Below are 23608 nucleotides of genomic sequence, written 5' to 3' on the forward strand. Positions count from 1 at the left end.
GATATGACAAATATGGAACATAACCCTGGTTCTAAGAGTTGTGTTGATCAGTTCATATGGATTTAAGATGCTTCACAAATTTCAACACAAACAATCCACTGACAAACAAACTAATGAACCATTAACTTACCTGACGACGTGTGGAGATGAAGCATCTGAGCTACTGAGCTTCAACTTAGCATTACCTTCAATTCTTTTGTCATTAATTGTGTTTTTCTCTTCTTTAAATGTCCCCATAGTTCAAAGAAATACCACAATCAACTTTAGCATTAGCTTAGCATGTACTCAGTTTGTTAATACTCGTGTTTTTATCTTCTACAAATGTCTTTTCACAGAGGTAGCAAAATTAATCTGTTTGATAACTGTTTGCAGTAAGCTAACATAGCGCACTGTTAGCTTAGCCTCAATTTAGCATAACCTTGAATTATTTTGCCATTAATTGTTTTTTTATCTTTTACAAATGTGCCCATAGTTTAAAAAGACACCTTTAACATAATAAATAAACTTTAGCTTAGCAAGTACTCGTGTTAATACTCGTGTTTCTATCTTCTAAAAATGTCTTAGTTTTTCACTGAGGTACCAAAAGGAATCTGTAGCAGTGAGCTAACGTAGCGCACTGTTAGCTGAGCCTCAACTTAGCATTACCTTCAATTATTTTGTCATTACTTATGTTTTTATCTTTTACAAATGTCTTCATATTTCAATGAATTACCACAATTTGTTAACTGCTAACAGTGAGCTAACCTAGTTCCCTGCTAGCTTAGCCTTAACTAAGCATTAAAATGTTCCTCATTTTGTCATTAGTTGTGTTTTTATCCTCTAATAAATGTATTTGAAAAGATAAAAAAAAAACATAAACAAATATTCTTCTTTTTGTCCATTCCTTTGTTTCTATCTTCTACAAATGTCTTCAATCAGGTACCACAAGAAGCTAGTTTGATCACTGCTATCAGTTAGCAAACGTTGCTCTCCGCTATCTCAGCCTCACCTTAGCATTCACTTAAATCCCTTTTTTAAATCAATATGTTTTTTTATTTTCTACAATTGTATTTATATTATAATATTTATTGATAGACAACATTTTCGCAATATTTGACTTGATATTTGGTGTATTTTAGCATAGCTAGCAGTGAGTTAGATTAGCATTAGCTTCCCATTAAACCGGCAAAGTCTAAAATACACTTTAAACAACTAGAACTGCATTTGTTCGAGCTTAAAATCAATAAATTAATTTATGAACCGACTTTCTTTCTATATATTAATCCTTTATCTGCTACAATAATTTGAATTTTAAATTATATTTTAAATTTTAAGGTGGATTAAAAGGAAAAATGTATTGAATTTTAAAAATTAATTAATAATTTATAGAATTATTATTTATAACATTAGCATTTGTATCCTTATATTTTCTTCAGATTTATTTATTATTATCACATTATTTAAGTGTTTTCTCGAGTTCATGAAGCGAGTCTTGAAAAGTGTAGCGCTGACGCCTCCTTGTGGTGGTAACTAGACCTGCAGGATTTGAATGGAATAAAATGAAAACAAAATCTCTCCACTTTGATCGTGTTTGGAAGAAGTTTATTCAAAAATTTTAATTTAACAGAAGACAAAAGGCACATGAAGAGACAAGCGATGAAGAGAAGAAGAAGAAGAAGAAACAAGTTTAAACAAGAAAAAAGTTAAATAAAGTCAGTAGAAAATTATGGCAGAAAGTTGTGAATCATTTTTATCTTCTAGAAACAAACGTTTTAAAAATGACATTTGTAGTTAAATTCGAAGGTTTTCAGTGTCATAGAAACAGAGGTTTTTCCTAAAACAAAAGGCCTCAAATCACAGTTCGGTTGTTTCGTCGTCACATCTTTTAAGACTGAGGCGAGAATAAAGAATAAACCAATCACACGTCTTCGTTGACTCTCAGCCTCCGAGTCGTGTTTCCTTTTGACTTTTCTTCTTCAGGTGATCAGAGAAATATTGCACTTTAAACATCAGGAAATGATCACAGAGAAGAATTGTATCATCAATTCTATTTAAAAAAAAAAGAAGTTATTGATGCGTTTGTGGCTTTCAAAGTGTTTTCAGGACGGAAGTAAATAAACTCATGCAGAAACACTTCCTGTTTCCTCACATATGATTTTCCCTGAATCTGCTTTTTCTGGATCAACACGGACGTTTCACAAGTTTAAATTCAGAGCTTTAACAGTTTTTTTATTTTGTGTACGAGGCACTGATCAAGTCTGAATTTAAAAGAAACGGAAAATAAAAAAATGAAATAATAAAAATAAAGAAAAATATAAAGTTTAATTAATAAAAAATAAAATAAAAACATTTAAACGTTGAAATGAAAAATACAAAATAAAAAAAAATAAAAAAAATAAAAAAAATTGTATTAAGTTAAAAAAAAAAGAAAAATATAAAGAGTACGCTTAAATTTGAAAGAAAAAAAAAGAGAAAAGAAAAGAAGTGGAAGTTGATGATCTAACAACATTAGATGTTGAGTCATATATTAATTAAGACTGGAGTGGGTTTAAAGAAACGTCCGTGCATTGAATTCACATTTCATCGACTACAAGGTGCTGGAAAAGTCAAATGTCTTCAAGACATAAAAGTTCATCTTGTAGAAAATGAGTCAACACTGGTTTTCTTGAGGGTTTAAGAGAAGTTTGGTCCGACTTCGACACGAGTAAAAAGGTGGATCAAGAGTTGTCGCGACGTTTTAGTGGTGATTTAATGCATCATCGAAGAGTTAATAAAACGATTCATTCCGTGGGACTAGGAGAACTAATGATCCTTCAGACGATTGTACAACCAATCGCCTCTGGTCCGTCAGAGAAGGAAGTCCTCGGGCCGGCACCAGGACTCCACGGCCGACTGGAGTCTGTCCCAGTTCTTCCAGAAGACGGTGAGGAAGAAGACGCCCAGGAAGGTGGCGGCCACGTGATGCCGGCTCCGGAGCAGCGGTGCCGCGAACTTGGCGGCGGTGGAGACGCAGACCAGGATGACGGTGATGATGGCCAGCATGACGTTGATGCTCTTGCCCAAGAGCACTCGGGCGTCGCGGCTCTCCAGCTGCACCGTCTGCTGCTGCTGATGCTGCTGCAGCTCCAGCTTGGACACGCGGGTCTGACACGACTCCAGAGCCTCCTGAGGAACCAGAGAAGCTCCTTCAATACACTGGTTTATCAAGACACACACGGGTCTGAAACGACTCCAGATACTACTGAGGAACCAGAGAAGCTCCTTCAATACACTGGTTTATCAGGACACACATGGGTCTGACACGACTCCAGAGCCTCCTGAGGAACCAGAGAAGCTCCTTCAATACACTGGTTTATCAAGACACACACGGGTCTGAAACGACTCCAGATACTACTGAGGAACCAGAGAAGCTCCTTCAATACACTGGTTTATCAGGACACACATGGGTCTGACACGACTCCAGAGCCTCCTGAGGAACCAGAGAAGCTCCTTCAATACACTGGTTTATCAGGACACACACGGGTCTGACACGACTCCAGATACTCCTGAGAAACCTTAGAAGCTCCTTCAATACACTGGTTTATCAAGACACACATGGGTCTGACACGACTTAAGTGCCTCCTGAGGAACCAGAGAAGCTCCTTCAATACACTGGTTTATCAGGACACACACGGGTCTAACAAGACTTAATTGCCTCCTAAGAAACCTTAGAAGCTCCTTCAATACACTGGTTTATCAAGACACACATGGGTCTGACTCGACTTAAGTGCCTCCTGAGGAACCAGAGAAGCTCCTTCAATACACTGGTTTATCAGGACATGCACGGGTCTAACAGGACTCCAGAGCCTCCTGACAAACCAGAGAAGCTCCTTCAATACACTGGTTTATCAGGACACACACAGGTCTGACACGACTCGAGAGCCTCCTGAGAAACCTTAGAAGATCCTTCTATACACTAGTTTATCAGGACATACACGGGTCTGACACAACTCTAGATACTACTGAGAAACCAGAGAAGCTCCTTCAATACACTGGTTTATCAGGACACACACGGGTCTGACACGACTCCAGAACCTCCTGAGGAACCAGAGAAGCTCCTTAAATACACTGGTTAATCAGGACACACATGGGTCTGACACGACTCAAGTGCCTCCCGAGGAACCAGAGAAGCTCCTTCAATACACTGGTTTATCAGGACACACACGGGTCTGACACGACTCCAGAGCCTCCTGAGGAACCAGAGAACCTCCTTCAATACACTGGTTTATCAGGACACACACGGGTCTAACACGACTAAAGTGCCTCCTAAGAAACCAGAAAAGCTCCTTCAATACACTGGTTTATCAGGACACACACGGGTCTAACACGACTCCAGAGCCTCCTGAGAAACCTTAGAAGATCCTTCAATACACTGGTTTATCAAGACACACGCAGGTCTGACACGACTCCAGAGCCTCCTGAGAAGCTCCTTCAATTCATTGGTTTATGAGGACACACACGGGTCTGACACAACTCCAGTGACATGACCTATGGTAACAGGACGCACCTGAATGTCTCGCGCCCTCTCATGCGCCTGGTACGCGACTCTCTCCTCGATGCTGGCGAGTTCCTGCTTCAGGTTCATCATTTCATTCTGGTGAAGATCAGTCAGATCGTTGAGTTGATCTTCTAGACGCTCGAACCTTGAAGATGCACAGTTGTTTGATTAAATACTAGTACGATAAATGTGTGTAATAAATACTAGTACAAGACATGTGTGTACAAACACTAGTACTAGTCATGTGTGTAATAAATACTAGTACGAGACATGTGTGTAATAAATACTAGAACGAGACATGTGTGTAATAAATACTAGTACAAGACATGTGTGTATAAATATTAGTACGAGACGTGTGTGTATAAATACTAGTACAAGACATTTGTGCAATAAATACTAGTACGAGACATGTGTGTAATAAATACTAGTACGAGACATGTGTGTAATAAATACCAGTACAAGACATGTGTGTACAAACACTAGTACTAGTCATGTGTGTAAAAAACACTAGTACGAGACATGTGTAACAAATACTAGTTCAAGACATGTGTGTAATAAATACTCGTACAAGACATGTGTGTAATAAATACTAGTACGAGACATGTGTGTATTAAATATTAGTACGAGACATGTGTGTAATAAATACTAGTACAAGACGTGTGTATAAATACTAGTACGAGACATGTGTGTAATAAATACTAGTACGAGACGTGTGTAATAAATATTAGCACGAGACATGTGTGTAAAAAATACTAGTACGTGAAATGTGTGTAAAAATACTAGTACGAGACATGTGTGTAAAAATACTAGTACGAGACATGTGTGTTAAAATACTAGTACGAGACATGTGTGTAATAAATACCAGTACGAGACATGTGTGTATAAATACCAGTACGAGACATGTGTGTATAAATACTAGTACGAGACATGTGTGTATAAATACTCGTACGAGACATGTGTGTAACAAATACTAGTTCAAGACATGTGTGTATAAATACTAGTATGAGACATGTGTGCAATAAATACTAGTACAAGACATGTGTGTAATAAATACCAGTACAAGACATGTGTGTAATAAATACTAGAACGAGACATGTGTGTAATAAATACTAGTACAAGACATGTGTGTATAAATACTAGTACTAGACATGTGTGTAATAAATACTAGTACAAGAAATGTGTGTATAAATATTAGTACAAGACGTGTGTAATAAATACCAGTACAAGACATGTGTGTAATAAATACTAGAACGAGACATGTATGTAATAAATACTAGTACAAGACATGTGTGTATAAATACTAGTACGAGACATGTGTGCAATAAATACTAGTACTAGTCATGTGTGTAATAAATACTAGTACGAGACATGTGTGTAATAAATACTAGAACGAGACATGTGTGTAATAAATACTAGTACAAGACATGTGTGTATAAATACTAGTACGAGACATGTGTGTAATAAATACTAGTACAAGACATGTGTGTATAAATATTAGTACGAGACGTGTGTGTATAAATACTAGTACAAGACATTTGTGCAATAAATACTAGTACGAGACATGTGTGTAATAAATACTAGTACAAGACATGTGTGTAATAAATACTAGTATAAGACATGTGTGTACAAACACTAGTACTAGTCATGTGTGTAATAAATACTAGTACCAGACATGTGTGTAATAAATACTAGTACAAGACATGTGTGTATAAATACTAGTACGAGACATGTGTGTAATAAATACTAGTACAAGACATGTGTGTAATAAATATTAGTACGAGACATGTGTGTAATAAATACTAGTACGAGACATGTGTGTAACAAATACTAGTTCAAGACATGTGTGTAATAAATACTCGTACAAGACATGTGTGTAATAAATATTAGTATGAGACGTGTGTGTATAAATACTAGTACAATACATTTGTGCAATAAATACTAGTACGAGACATGTGTGTAATAAATACTAGTACGAGACATGTGTGTAACAAATACTAGTTCAAGACATGTGTGTAATAAATACTCGTACAAGACATGTGTGTAATAAATACTAGTACGAGACATGTGTGTATTAAATACTAGTACAAGACATGTGTGTATAAATACTAGTACGAGACATATGTGTAATAAATACTAGTACAAGACATGAGTTTAATAAATACTAGAACGAGACATGTGTGTATAAATACTAGTACGAGACATGTGTGTATTAAATATTAGTACGAGACATGTGTATAATAAATACTAGTACAAGACATGTGTGTATAAATACTAGTAGGAGACATATGTGTAATAAATACTGGTACAAGACATGAGTTTAATAAATACTAGAACGAGACATGTGTGTATAAATACTAGTACGAGACATGTCTGTATAAATACTAGTACGAGACATGTGTGTAATAAATACTAGTTCAAGACATGTGTGTAATAAATACTAGTTCAAGACATGTGTGTATAAATACTAGTACGAGACATGTGTGTACTAATACCTGTATCTCTCCTCATGCAGCGTCTGGCTGACGACTCCATACTCCCTCTTGAACTGAGCCTTGATCTCCTCCAGACTCTCCTCCAGTTGACTCTGAGCTTCCTTCAGTTCCTTCACTTCCTCCAGCAACAGTTTGCTCTGAGCTTCTCCTTCTTGACTGTCCATGGTAGCACTTTTCACCGCTTCCGCCCCCTGGTGGCCGTTACTCTCCGCAGAGATGGAGGCGCTGCCCGAGGAGCACTCGTCGTCGCTGGGGTACTTGGGTTTGCCCACCATAGAGGTGCTGCTGCTGAGACCCTTCGCCGACGCTGACAAGACACAAACAGAGACGATCACTATCACAATATCTCAACATAAAAGGGACGACGTCATTAAAGCTTCTTTCAATGATGTAAAAGAGTATTTTCTTTTGTTTTACAGCAACAAAGAAACCTGTTTATATACAAATCGTTTAGCTTATTTTAAGTGAATATTTTCTACTCATATCTTCCATTTTTATTTGATTATATTTAAATATATTTTGAATATTTCACATGAACCTTAATCCACCCCCTCCATTATTTTATTCTGTAAATATTTTTTACATTAAATGATATTTGTCCTACGTTATCGAACGCACTATTATTGCTCTGAACTATATTTTTGGTCAACACACAGAGGCTAGTTAGCTTAGTTTTCTTAAATTGTGGGTTAGTTCGCACGAAATTCAAACTTCATTTTCAAATGATTTTCTACTCTCATGTCGACTAATGTTGTATTATTTTCAGAGTAATAAATCTATATTTTAAGATTGTGTTTGTTGTTGATAATGTTGAATTCATAAACATCGACATCATGATCATGGTAACTTTTCGATGAATCTGTAACATGTTTTTATTAGAAATATTAAATATTATTTTATTAAATATTCTGTTAATTTTTACATGTTTTTATTACAAATATTTAATATTATTTTATTAAATATTCTGTTAATTGTTACATGTTTTTATTACAAATATTTAATATTATTTTATTAAATATTCTGTTAATTGTTACATGTTTTTATTACAAATATTTAATATTATTTTATTAAATATTCTGTTAATTGTAACATGTTTTATTATAAATATTTAATATTATTTAATTAAATATTCTGTTAACTGTAACATTTTTTATTATAAATATTTAACATTATTGTATTCAATATTCAGTTAATTGTTACAGGTTCTATTATAAATAAAAAAAATTATTAAATATTATGTTAATTGTTATATGTTTTCATTACAAATGGTTAATATTATTTTATTAAATATTATGTTAATTGTTATATGTTTTTTATTATTAATATTTAATATTATTTTATTAAATAATCTGTTAACATGTTTTTACTTTAAATATTTAATATTATTTAATTAAATATTTACTTAATTGTAACATGTTTTTATTATAAATATTTAATATTATTTTATTACATATTCTGTTAATTGTTACAGGTTTTATTATTAAAAAAAAATGTATACTATTTTATTAAATATTATGTTTAATGTAACATGTTTTTACTATAAATATATAATATTATTTTATAAAATATTCTGTCAAATGTAACATGTTTTTATCACAAATATTTAATATTATTTAAAATGATTAATTATAAGATTTTGTGTTATTATAATTATCAGATATTTCTCTGTGTATCTGTATTGAATTGAAAATGTAGCATCATGACAACTCTAGTTTGACATACATACAGAATGTGAATAAATCAATATATTCAACTGGACACACAGTTGTTGTCACATGTTATAAAAACATGTTTCTAACCATCAAAAGTGTCACCATGTGACTCACCGTCGGCAGGCAGGGTGGGCGGAGAGTCCAGGCTGGTCTTGAGGTTGGCGATGTTGTCTGCGCTGCCAAACTTGTTCCTGATGAGGTTGGCGAACTCTCTGGGCTTGCTGAAGAAGAACGGCGGCGAGAGCGACACCCCGGGTCCGATGGTCTTGATCTTGTCCATGGTGGGGTGTCGCCCGCTGCCCGTCATGTCTCGCAGCAGCTCCCGCGGCGACTCTCTGGGCATCGTGCTGTGCTTCCCGGAGTGAGGCGGCGTGGGGACCTCACTGTCCTTCATCTTGCGGTGATACTGCTCCAGCTTCTTCTGCATGGACGCGATGTTCTGGGCCGACTTCTGGTTCTTCTTCTCGAACACCTGCTTGATGCGGCCCACCTGCAGCTTGTCGGCGCTGTTCACCAGCTTCAGGTACTCGGCCACGTTCTCGTCTCGCGCCGTCTGCTCGATCTTCAGCTGCTCCGTCACCTTCAGGATCTTCTGCTGCAGGTTGTCCAGGCACGAGCGGCTGCGCTGGACCTCCAAGCCCAGAACTGAACCAGGACTCCCGTCCGTCAGGTCCAGATCCAGGTTGTTCTCGGAGGAACCGCGGCGCATCGAAGCAGCTACATTCAGACCCTCAGTACTCCGGTCCTGTCGAGGAGACACAAGTACAGTCAACATTTTATTTTAATTCAAAGATATATATATAAACTTTTTTTTTATCATTTCATCTATAATTAACACAATTTAAAAGTTTTTTAAGATTTTAAATAATAAGTTTGTGGAATTTAAATTTAGCGTTGACGTCACACACACTCACCGCTTAGTCTTTTTTCAACCAGTATTAAACACAAACTCTCTATTTATTGCATAAGAAAGATTTAATGATAAAGTCAAAATTAACACCAACAAGAATGTTTGTTATCGTTGACTTTCATGCATCAGCTGAATCGTCTCTACAGAACAGCAAAGTTAACTTCTTCGTTTTTTTTCGTCGATCTGTTCATATTCTTTGTCATGATACTTCTTTAGATGTTTAATAAAGTTAGTGATGTTAATCTTCTAGCAAGATTGATCCTCAACACCTTTGCTGTTGTTAGCGCTGTTGTTAGCAGCGGCTGCTGTTAGCTCTGTTGTTAGCAACGGTTACTTCACCAGCGTCACCGCGTAACGTCAAATATAGTTGGTTTTTCTTCAAATATCGATACAGTGCTATTGAATAGCAAAACAGTATCGGGAATATAAATATCATGATATAATGATAACGATAATGATCAATATTTTCTCACACCCCTTTTAAATATATCGATACACTTTAATATTTCAGTTTTTTTTAACATTATTTTCGATATTCAACATAACTCCATTGTATATTATTTCTATCTTAGTTCATTTCAATCAAGTGTGTAAAAAAAACACAACATTTTTTAAATGTACACCTAAATATAATATATCACACGGTTTGTTCATTTTTGTGTTGCAATTGAACTTGAACTGAGTCATGACGCAAGATCCTGCCAGACACGTTGAATGTGGGTCATGAACTGACCTTCACATAAAAACGGTTGAATCATATAGTTAGTGTTTCACTCAATTTCCCCTTTGTTCTTTGTTTGCGCTTTGTTTTTATGAAACTTTCTGTGCCTTCCATCTTCAGCTGGTAACTGGAAACCGAAACTTCCTCTCCAGAGGGAATAATAAAGTCTATTTTTGTATCTATTTACTAGATCAAAAGGTTTATCTTTTGAATCAAATTGACTTAAACAAGCGTCACAGACTAAAGTTACTTCAGAGAACAATTTCTTTCAGACAGTAATAATAGACATGAATGATAATATGATCTTTAGGAACCAATGATTTTGAAAATGAAGCGTTGGCATGGGTTTGCTAGTGACTCACAAAGTCGTACATTCCGAGAGATATTTGATATTGCCACTATTGTCTTCTTTGTCTGAGTCACTTCCACTCGTGTCAACATTAATTCATCTCCTGAGAATCTCCGTTTAGACGACACACAAAAGTGGAAACGCCCCTCAATAATGGCGTCATAATGACTCGAAAGTGTTTCAATAGGTCGTCGTTCAATCCTCCGCGGGTGTAAACATTTATTGACGGTTATTTGATGATCCACTCAAACAAAAGTGAAACCACTGGATCGTCGACGTCACGCTCTCATTGGCTGCATCTTTTGGATCTCCACACTCCAGTTACCGATGACAACACACGGAAGAACGTTGGCTGCAGATCCTCCGATGTAGGTCAGAGGTCAAGTCACACCTGGTCCAGACTCAGATGTGATTGAAGGTTTTGATAAAGTTAACTGGATTGTTTAAACGCCGACTGATAAACACCTGCTGCCGCCGTTCAAACGTTTGCATTTCAGCTCTTGGTAAATGATTAAACTTGACTTCATGACTTGACATCGACTTCATTCCTGTGACAATCATGGAGATGTTTTTTACAATTTTTATCACTTAACATAGCAATTTTGCTTTGTAAAGTCAGGCTGGGGTCAAGTATAGACAAACACACAATTCATAGTCATCAAAAAAACACCATTTTACAAGTGATTTTTAAAAATGATTCTCGTACTTTACACACCAGCCTGTTACACTCACATGTTCTCACTATCACAAAGATAATGCTGTTTATAGTGACAAGAGATGTCAGTCAAACCCCTGCAGGAGACAAGGTCTCAAGCAGGCATGTTCCTTCAACATTTTACATGATTTATTTTTATTTTTTTATTAATATCAAGTCTGTTAAAATAACACATAATGGATAAAGAAAATGTCCAAATGATTCCAGGTTTTTTTTGACTACAATGTAAAGTGAAGTACATTTAAATACTGAAACATGTACTTTCAGGTTTTTCTTTGTGGAGTTTTTAAGTTCTCATGTTTGCTTGGGTTTACTCTAGGTACTCCGGTTTCTTCCCACAGTTCAAAAACATACAGAAGTTTATAAAGAACTTGAAAGTGTCAGTAGTTGTGTGTGTTTCTCTGTGTTCTGCAACAGACTGGAGATTTGTTCATGGTGTCCCTCGCCTCTCGCCCCAAGTAGCTGGGATGAGGGAATCAGCGGTAGAAATGAAATATTCGCAACAGGTTTTTTGTGATCTAATTAAACTTTGGACCTCTAGATGGCAGCAAAAGGAAGAATGAAATCCTGGGAGAGTCCGGCAATGACTGAGGACGAAAGGATACAATGACTCCAGCCGCTTTATATATATATATAAATTTTGGTTTCAAAACGAATGAAAGCATTTACGACTTCAATATATATCGCAACATATCGTATCGTTTGCCAGATTCTTGCCAATACACACCCCCACTAACCACTAGCCCCCCCTGCTGCCCATTCAAGAAAAATACAATACTTGGGTAAATGGGTAAAACGACTTGAGAAGAATAAAATATATATATTTCTCAGAACATTTACCACTTTTCAAGCATCTTTTAAGCCATGATGATAAGACGTCACCAAACTAGTGGAAAGTGTTACACAATATAAGTAAACAGTTACACAATATTGGCCTAATGCAAGAAGTTTCATGACAGGAAAAGGTAAGAAGGAAGGAAGTTGAAGCAGCTGCTTCACCAAGTCATATTTCTGCTTTAAACAGGCACAACTTCTCCGTAACTTTATCAACACATTGGTTCTGTCGACGAACGGTCCGCTCATAAAAGTATCACTTTTGTGTGTCGCATTCTTCACATTCCTGTGCGATGGTGTCGGCAGAATTTTTTGATTGTCGAGCGAGTCATGAGATCTTATGCTGAACTGACTTCCTTATTTCTATGTGGAAAAAAAAGCTTTTCTTGGTCAAATCTCACTGAGTCACTTTACGTTTCCCCTCATGTCAGCGTCGCACCGACACGCGGATCAAAAGTTCAGCATGTTTGAAGAAGTACAGAGGTGTTGAAACCGAGCGAAGACCATCGACAAGAGTGCTCCGAAGATAAAGCAAGGACGAAGGGTGGCGACGTCTCCGACTGTACGACAAAGCCTCGCTAATCCTCGACAACACTGGCCTCAGCAACACAAACACGTCCCAGACTTAAGGGGTTCAAATCCCGCTTAGCATTACCACATCGCCCATGTTTGCACTCGACAATGAGAGTCGACCACGCTCAGACACATGACCCACTTGGTGGAACAATGACAACTTCTGCCGACACGTTAGCAAAACATATGCAGAGATTACAGCAGACATTCAGATCCACATAATCCTGGTATTGTCAATCCAGGGCGACCCTGCTCAGATTAGGACAGAGAGATTTTACTACAGAAAGTTAGTAAACAACTCTAGTACGCAAGAGTTTGTCAAGTCAGAATTATGGACAGCAGATAAGTAAAAATCAATGCACTTTAACTACTTTTTCAAATAAAAAAACATGCATTATATCTGTGTGGCTTTCTATCGTTCACTTGTTTTGATGGACAGAGCTGGAGGACTTTTTTTTATAATCCAAAAAAATAAGTATTCTTTTTAAAAAAAAAGGGTTTTTTAAAATTTGAAAAAAAGCACTTCATTTAGAGGTCAAATTTGAGGTCAATTCTTTCACCAATTGCATATATTACATGTTACATATTTCATTTCCTCATTTTACGTCTGTATGTAGTCTGTTCTTAAACAAAAATACGTGTTAATTTCTATATTCTTTCTTTTCCATTTGTTTCACTGAACAAAAAGAAAAGTTAAAGCAATAATGTATTGTTTAATAGAAATTTAGCAGCATGTACGTTTATTTACTTTTATGTAAAATCATAACAGAATGATTAGTTTCTGCCTCGAAGATTTGTTAAATTAGAGTCGTTAAGTAAACTCATTAAAGATACATGGTGATAATGACACAAATAAAAAACAAGATGAATTGAAGGTAGTTCCTTGTTTACATATATTTCTAATGCTAATAATAGGAAACCAGTTGGTAATTTATTAGTTAAGTTAAATCATTTTTGGTGGTTGTATTAGTTTTTAGCCATGTGTAAATATCTGAATACTGCATTAATTCATTACATTTTCATTTGATTACTGTGTTACTAAAATATTCAACACCCGAAGCTGTTTAGTGAACTGATCAAAACACTGCATAAACGTAATAACATATAATCAATAATATTGTCATTTTCTGCTTCACAAATAAATTTTCTACCATTGCATATTTCAAGTTTTAAAAAAGTTACGTGTTACATGTGGTTAAGATCAGTGTTTAGAAATATGTATTTTTATTCAAGCCAGTATTTCAGAACATCTGAGATGTATTTTTTGAAGGCAGCTTCAATGATCTGATCCAACCATTGACAAAAACAACTGTTTACTTCTCACAAATCTCAAAACTAAACAAACAACTTGATTGGCTCGTTGTGGTCATGTGATCGGAAGAGATAACGGCAGAGAGACGAAAACTTGTGTCGTAAATAAATATAAAAAACTTAATGTGCATTTGAGTAACTTTCTAAATTTAGATCGTTGTCGTTGCGAGGCAGTACTTCGAGATGATCCCCGCGTTAAATATTTGACAATAATCCGACACGTGCTGTTTATAATTACAGTTGACAGTCACGTGACCCGCTCGACTGGTTCCGAGAGCCTGAAGTAACCGAGAGCTGTGAGTAACCAACCACAGGATCTGGTTTCTCCACAGCCACCGAAACTACCTGCTGCACGTCAGTCAGGTGTCGCCGAGGTCGAGCGACTGGGTCCATGTTTGTGTGTATCGCCTGGCATCCGATAAAAAAACACCGAGCTTCGTCATGATCAGCAGCTGCACATGGAAGCACGGACACACTTGTACACACTTGAATCTCCCGTCGGAGCAGACGTCAGCTGCTCGTCAGACCAGTTTGTGCAACAAAAGAGCTGCAGTAGGAAGTGCACGACAGGCTGGTGTGTAGGTTGCTCACATTACTCAGTCTTCTCAGAGACAAAGAGTCGCCTTGTTCGTCCAGACAGTCCTCGTACTATTTCTGCGGCGCTCGTTCATCCTGGAGCTCGACTCTGCTCCGTGTTCATCTCTCTCCTGATCGACTGATCGCGTCTGCTTTATTATTATCAGTAATAAACAACAACATCGCCGGAGTATATCAGTGTCATCAGGACATTGAATGAATGTAAAATTACACACTTTTTTATAATACGTTGTTTCTTTTAAACATCGAATTTTTTGGGATAATAAAATTCAATAATGGAAAGGCTGTTTTTTTTTAATAGTTGAAATTTAAACATCAAACACATTCTATTTTTTTTTTTTTTTTTTTTGTTACACATAGAGTTTTATATTGTAATTCCAAAAAATAGAAAATACATTTCCTAAATTAAACATTTTTCGATTTTTAGTCTTTTAAATTCAATATAAAAATGTTGCTATAATAGTGACCCCAGACGATATTGTTGCTTTGGAATCCGCCATCTTGAATTGACGCGCCAGAGCTTCCACTGTACATCGTCACATGATCGTCTGAACTTTGCAAGTGATTGGCTGAAAGTTCGATCAAGTAGCACGGTACCCTATTAGTACTGTCTGGTGACACCATTATATGTTAACATTTTTAAATTGAATTCAAAAGACTATGAATAAAAATATTTAGAATTTCGAACTTTTATTTTTGGATCATTGGAATATGAATATTAAACTATATGTGTAAAAAAAATTAAAAAAATTCTGAAAATATTTAATATAATATTTAATTTTTAAAATTAAACTATTCAAAAAAACTAATTCAACCTTTTAATATGGAAATTACTTCATTCAATTCTTATCCTTGTGTTATCTGGGGGTCAAAGGTCAACCACCTCCACCACTGCATATGTATTTATGGAAGCCAGGGAGGTGGTTGACCTTTGACCCAGAGACAACACAAGGAATACCACGTTGTTTAATGTTTCGCTTCGGGTCACAATGACCCCGGGATAACAAAAGGGTTCTTCAGAAATGAATAAGACGTTTCAAAGTCATAACATTTTAAATGTCAAATGGAATCATTCAATAACCCGACGACTCTGAGATCCTTCCATAGAAACAACAGGACTCCCGCGCAGCTGAAGCGAGTCCATAACACGACCCAGATGTCCTCCGCCCCCCCGTGAGGCCAAAGTTTCAATAACAGGGAAATATTTCTATTTAATGGGCGACTCATGCCGAAGAACTGCTGGAACCGTTCGAGGGTCTCTCTCCGGCCGAGCGGCTCCGCTAAATGAATTAGATCCACGCCGATGAAAACCTCTTCACAGAACTGCCCTACTTCCCCTCTGCTGCCCCGGCATTCCTGCGGGGCGGAGGGTGAGACCGGGTGAGTCCGGGTGAGGATTAAAATGGTCTGTGGGGATGAAATAATGAAGTGGAATAAGTTGAGAAACTTCAAGCTGACGGAACAGTGAAGGGAAGTGAAAAAGAAGAAGCTCTTAATGAACTCGGTTACTGAAGGTCCATAGAAAAGTTATTACTAACACGTACAGTATGTAAAATACTGAAGCACCTGAGGGTTAATATTGTTGCTCCCTCTGGGATGTTCACTTGACATATAGAAGCTCTTATCCATGAGTCTCTCACTACATTATTCAGTCCATTAACAGGGCCATTACATTTCTCAGGGGCCACATGATGAACTTGATGACAAGATAAAGGGAAGAAAAAAAAAGGGACAATAGAAAATAAAGTCGGTATGATGGAGGGAGATAACAAAGGGAAAACTATTTACAAAAACAAAGATACTTTGAATTAAATCCATTGCATTAAAAAAATACGCAAAATGTATACTTTTACTTATTTACTAATTTACTAATTCTTTATTAATAATAATAATAATAATACATTTTATTTATATTTCACTTTTCATCATGTATTTTTCAAATCATATCACATAAAAAATATATTTAATATTAAAAATTAAACATTATATTAGTTTGAAGGAACAGAAAAATTACGCAAAATGTATTTTTTATTGTTTTCTTTTTTAATAATAATAAAAATATTACATTCTATTAATATTTCAATTTTCGTCGTATATTTTTCAAATCATATCAAATGCGAAATATATTTAATATTAAAAATTAATTATTATATTAGTTTGGAGGACCAGAAAAATTACGCAAAATGAATATATTATTGTTTGTTTTTTTTAATAATAATAATAATACATTTTAATTATATTTCACTTTTCGTCATATATTTCTTTAAATTATATCACATAAAAAATATATTTAATATTTAAAAAAAAAAAATTATATTAGTTTGAAGGACCAGAAAAATTACGCTAAAATGCCAAATATTATTATAATTTATTCAAGCTTAGTCATTCTGTTGCTGCTCTTGTCATAAATTTGATTCATCCTTTTGGATGAAAAATACATTTTAATTCAGTGGATTGTAAAGTCACTCATTTCATTGGAGAAAAAGACAAAAAAAAGAATAAAATTGACAAAGAAAAAAAAGATTCGAGGATAATATTGAAGATGAGCAGATGATTGACGCCCGTCATTCTGACGTATGAACTCGTCCAGATATTGATGGGATTTGTTCCGTCTTTGTGACGTGGCCACAGGTGGTCGGATTAAAAAAAGTTTTAATCCCATCAAGAACATCTTGTACATGAATATTTACTACTGTTCCCACCGTTTCCATTTAGAAACAGTGTCGGTAAACAAAATGACTCACAAGATTCTGTAACTCAGTGCTGATGTCGTTCCATAATTACAGGAGCAATTTCCTGTCAGTCCAGTTTTTAGAAGCTTCTTCTTGTTGTGCACTCAGAGAGAAATTTCTTTTTAGACAAATATGTCCCTTTTATCCAAAACAAGTCGACCAATAAAGCTGCTTATTGTGCGTTTTTAACCACACTAAATATTGACCTACATTTCATGTATTGACATAATTCCATCCCTTTTTTTTTTTGCATTTGATATAACTTTTCTACCATCGAGATGTGCTGACAACTTGTTAATAATGCGAAAATAAACAGAAAAGTTATTGAAATAAACTAGATTATCCTGTTTGATTCCATCTCCTGCAAAGACGTGTTCGTCCTGCTAGAGAGATCAAAGTGAAGACACACAAAAACGTCTCCCCTGACAGGATCTGTGAGATGTTACATAGCCCTCCAGGGGCCTCCAGCACACCTCACCCCTGCTGGAGCCCCCAACCAGCCCGACCCCCCCGACACTGGCCTACATAGCAGCGTCTGTCCAACACCACGACCCACTTAATAGCATCTGACCCGACAGCATCAGGCCTGGATCCATCTGTACCAGCCTCCGTCTACACCAGGAAGAACTCTAGACATGTCAGTTGTGTGCACAAGGAGGAGAGGACGGACGGAGGGAGGAGACCAACAGAAACTCAGACCTTGTTTCTCCTGATTCTTGGCCCCGAGATCTTTATCTGGATCAACGAGGGACCAGTAACGTCCTCCCAACTTCTTAATTTATCTTTAAAAATAAAAATGATAAATGAAGGTGTTTTTTTTAGTGTGTAACAAACACCAATGACTCAACAACAGATTGTTCTTAGGAATATATATATATATATATATATATATATATATATATATATATATATATATATATATATACACACACACAGTATAATCATGTCCGTACAGTATAAACATCATTATAAATATATAGATTCGTTTGTTCAGATTTATATCTTAAAACTGTATTACTGTGTACATGTGGACCGGACTTCATTCCATCTTTCCCCAACAGCATTTTCAAAATAAATGCAAATAAATAAGTATCGAAAATGAGTATAAAAAGTACTTGTTTATTATAGTTTTATCATCCTACAGCTTTGTTATTTATTTGCCATTTTCCTTTAAGTGTTTTGTGTCTGTTTGTGTGGAGGATTAGGTGATCCAAAGGAGCTATATTTATTTTATTTTTAATTGTTTTTATTTATACATCAAATTTTGAAACGTTATTAACAAAGTCTACACATTTAAAGTCTTAACAATCATTTTATAACAGGATGTAAAACTCAAAACTGACAAAATTGGCCATTTGAGACAAATACAGCTGTTCAAGGTCTATTTAATTTAATGTTATCAAAGTTTCAATAAATAACAAAGTCATCTCAAGACACAGTTTAACTAAGACTGTATTAGAGAAAACAAGTTTTTATCTCCATTTTAAAACATTTGTGTCATGGATGCACTTTAGCCAGAATCACAGTTTAAGAAAAAAAAAACACTGTTAAAAATGCAAAAATGTACTTTGAATATTTTGAAGATCCTGATACAGCCGTTGGTACAAATTAGATTAGATTGACTTTATTAATCCCTCTGGAGACTCAATAAAGTAACGTGAGATCTAAAAAATACTTGAGAAATACAATCAAAAAGCAAGTCACTGTATATTTTCTACTTCAACAGTGTTACAAACTTGAACAGCGGTTCTGCTCGAGGGTCACGTTAAAACTATTTACATTTGCAAACGAGAAGATAGTGAAACTGCTTTGAACCAGTTCTGTGAGTTGAATTCCCCTCATTGTCCCTCAAGACTAGTTGATCAATACTGGATTTATAACAAAGACGCTGTGAAACTATTGAAACCGTCGTGAGAAATATGATTAGTTTCTTTTCATGTTTATTTTTAATTTCTGGTAAAACATTGTTTTACATGTATTTATGGATGTTTCTTTGGATGGATTCATTATTGCTGCTGGACAAAAGAATTTCTGCTCTGGGGATCAAAAAATATATCTGTCCATCCATCCATATATTCATCCATCTAAATATCCATCCATATATCTATCCATCCATCCATTCATCCATCCATCCATATCTCTATCCATCTATATATCCATCCATCCATCCATATATCTATCAATCCATCTATAAATCTATCCATATATCCATCTATATATCCATCCATCTATCTTTATATATATCCATCCATCCATCATCTATCTTTATATAAAGTATATATATCCATCCATCCATGTATCTATCTTTCCATCCATTATCCATCTACATCTGCCAGTCCATCCATCTATCCATCCATTATCCATCTATCTATCTCCATATACTGTATATCCATCCATCCATCCATCTATATATATACATGTATATCCATTCATCCATATATATCCATCCATCCACCTATCTATATCTGTCCATCCATCCATCCATCTATCATCCATCTATATATATCCATCTATCTATCTATCTCTCCATATATACAGTATATATCCATCCATCTATCTATCCATCTTCAATTAAATATTACAATAAGATTTATTTTTCTTACAATTAATAATCATTAACCAAGAATGGACTGAGAAGATCAATCATTATAAAAATACAAATAACATTCAGTTCATATCATTATAAATGAATCATTATCATAATTGTTTCATTATCATCATAATTGTTGCAAATATCACACATTTAATTAATTAATTGGATTCAAACGAGTGTCATCTTCGCTTTGTTCCACTTGTTCGTTCATTCACTTCCTTCAAGTAAACAAACTCATACGAAGTTCTGCTCAGAAGAAGATGTTAAAGAAGCAGTGAAGAAAAGAAGAAACGTTATTCCAAGGACAGATTTCAGGATCAAATGTTTGAGTCACAGCCGGCGCTGGCACACTCGCCCGGACGGAACAAAACCCTCCGTTCAGACCAGAACAGAACCAGCGAGGGGACCGGGTCTTGGCTGGTTATTGGTATTCCCTCCAGCGGATCCCTCAGATACAAACTCCCTCATACTTGTCGGAGTAACAGGAGGAAAAAAAAGAATCCACAGAAACAATATTGATCGTCACTGTTGCTAACCAAACATCTGGCTCGAGTTCCCCACGGCTGGACTTCATCTGGAATGCTTTCCAGAGATTCCTAACGTCTCCGAGTGTTCAGTTTTCCTGAAGGAGTAATCCTCCGGAGAGGGGTGGGTGTAGTCAGTATTATCTCATGGACATGGCAGGACTCCAGAATCAATCAATAACCCATCAACACGCTCGGCATCTGCCGTCCCCCAGAGGTCCTCGCGGCTATTGAAGAGGTTTCAATTAAGATAGACGAGTAGAAACTTTCTACACACTCGGAATAATCAAGACACTCGGATCACATCGAACAATCGTTTCTTTACGTTTTAAATAATCTTCATTAAAGCTCGACATGTTTAATAAACTGTAAGTGTGTGTATTGTCAAGAGACACGATGTGTTTCACGATACAGGGGCAACGATACGATGTATATACTGTAGGATTAACAACATTTAATTGCAGGAAAACTGAAAACTGAATGCTTAACATCAGATTAATAAATTCAGAGTATTTGTATTTGTATTTCATAGAAGTAATACGTACAAGCGAAATCCAGTGAATGTTGAACAACGTCGCGATATTAAAGTCTATTGATATTTTCATTTCATGACCCGAATATCGCCACTAGATGTTACTAGATAATAAATAGCCGTCCTGTGTTTTGAGTGAATCATAACATTGTGTTGACGTTGACCTGCTACAACTTCCAGTTTTGCACTGTTTATAACCACTGACCAGGTAGTTAAGTGTATTGTTTGACGTTCATTAGCCCGTATCTATCAGTTAGCGAAATAACTTTAAAGAGTTAGTTCGACCAAAACAAGCAAACAGGCTTGTTTGGATTATTTTCAGAGTAATCTGTTCTTTGACCGAGTCCTTTCGAAATACTTCTGGTTTTAAGCCTTGTTAGTCTTTCAATGTCAGCCACAAAGGAGCGTAAAATATAGATTTATTTAATCTTTTCATAACAATTCTTCTTGTGTCGAGGCTTCAATCCAAGAGGCACGTTACTTATGGAGGTATTTGGATTGGTTTTTAAGTGTCTTTTTGGAGGAAGATGAAGACGAAGATAACTGAGCTCAAGTTGCTACTTTAAAACGAACAGACATTTTTGTCTATAACTCTAAAAACAACAGATTACTCTGTAATTCAGTCGACATGAGAGTAGAACATGAGTGAAGTTTGAGTTTTGATACATTTTTGATAATGTAACAAGAAACAGATTCATCTGGATCTAGTTTAGTTTTGAAGGTTTTCTCATATTGTATGCAACTCCTATTTCCTGAAATTTAACACAAAAAAAACAGATCAGTCGACACTATTTCATGGTTGCTAGGCGACATTAGTACAGCAGTGGAATCTCAAGCAACGCGAACGTTACTGACAGTCGAGTCATGCCAGTCTTTGGGTATTTTAAGGTACTTTCTTTTTGTTGTACAATGAGCTCCTTGGGGGAGGTACGCACTCTCTCAGTTCTTCAGCAGTCACGTTGATTCAATTGATTCAAGCGTGTAAAGGAACTTCCTTGAAGGAAAATTTGAGTAAAGAAAAAAGCTTCTTGTGTTTTTTATAAAAACCCTTTTTCTTGTCGAGTGTATCGTCTGCTCTCAACGCGGCCGCAGAAACCTTCACCGAACCACTCGCTCGGCAGCTTCGTCACATGAATATTACATAGAAAAATAAGGGGTTTTGTTGGTGGTGTTTCGAGCAGTTTTTCTGAGAGTCACATGATGCGCTTTATCACCTCGAGCAGACGCACAATCAGCTGTTTATCTGAGCTCCACAAACCTTTGACAGCGAATGATCTCATTACACATGTGTCTCTCGCTTCACGTGGACGAATCGGAACCACTGGATTCATCTCAGCGAATCATTTCAGGGTTATTATTCACACACAGGGAGATTTAAGCAGGAAGAGGAATTTATCTGTATTAAAACTTCATTAAAATTAGTTAATTTTATCTTATTTTATACTATTCTTAGGTAGGTAGGTAGAACTTTATTGATCCCTCGGAGGTCTCTTTCGGGAAATTGTTTTTTTTTCCCAAATTATCCACAGCAAAAACAGCAATTTTTCAAAATAAAATAAGAACAAGAACAAAAAGAAATAAAGAGAAGGAACAAGATGATACAAAGACTTATACACACTATGAATATGCTATATTTTCTATTCATTAAAATAAAATGTCATACTACTTTGATAAATATTATAAAATGTGTGCGTGTGTGTGCGCGTGTAGCAGACAGTACTCAAGACCAACAGTACTCGGGACTAATATTTAATATGCATTTTTTGCCAGATTAAACCTAAATACACGAGTAAAAACTATTATTTAAACGGACTCGTCAAACCAATTGAAAATACATTGTGTAGTAAATGAAGGTCCACGATCACGTGACTATTGATGCTGAGTTTTCCAAAGTGAAGATCAATGAAGTGTAGTTTTGTGTGTGTGTTTGTGTGATGTGTGTGTGTGTGTGTGTGTGTGTGTGTGTGATGTGTGTGTGTGTGTGTGTACAATAGTGTGTACAGTGAGAGACACCTGTTTCATTCTGGCTCGTTTATCTCTCTATTGTTCTCTGGTGAAGCTCAACTTTAAACGTCAGAAGATGAACGTCTTTGTTTTTCTCTGAACAAGAGAAGAAGAAGAAGAAGAAGAAGAAGAAGAAGAAGAGGAGGAGGAAGAGAAGAAGAAGAAGAAGAAAGAGAAGAAGAAGAAGAACTGACCATCCGGCTGCTGAGGTATTTCTCCACCTCGGACAGGCTCCTCACGGACACGGTGGCGCTGGGCATAATCATGGACCTGGTCCCCGGTTCTGGTTCCGACACGATGGTGCTTCAGTGCTGGTCCAGTCCGCCGGGCTGAGCTGGTCTAGAACCCATGTTGTTTCTGCTGGTGTCTCCCAGAAACTCTGCTCGAACACAAGAGCCGTGAACTGAAGCTCCGCCCCCTCGGAGCGAGTTAACTCTTTCACCGCCGCCATATTATCGATCCTCGAGAAACACTTTTATTTATTTATTTAATA

The 23608-nt window shown here is 36.1% G+C and overlaps 1 protein-coding gene across 1 annotated transcript; it reads right to left on the reverse strand.

Annotated features, from left to right (window-relative positions):
• Window positions 1–1576: 1576 nt before the first annotated feature.
• Window positions 1577–23449, reverse strand: LOC148073528 (transmembrane and coiled-coil domain protein 3-like). Its single transcript, XM_087797980.1, has 5 exons — window positions 23310–23449; window positions 8835–9465; window positions 7009–7315; window positions 4526–4661; window positions 1577–3144 (listed from the first exon to the last, which is right to left on the reverse strand). Exons 1-5 carry the CDS (start codon window positions 23379–23381, stop codon window positions 2827–2829), a joined length of 1464 nt encoding a protein of 487 aa, XP_087654106.1. The 5' UTR covers window positions 23382–23449; the 3' UTR covers window positions 1577–2826.
• Window positions 23450–23608: the final 159 nt, after the last annotated feature.

The sequence above is a fragment of the Callionymus lyra genome, chromosome 8 (genome assembly GCF_982586985.1).
Source record: "Callionymus lyra chromosome 8, fCalLyr1.hap1.1, whole genome shotgun sequence".
Lineage (NCBI taxonomy): Eukaryota > Metazoa > Chordata > Actinopteri > Syngnathiformes > Callionymidae > Callionymus > Callionymus lyra.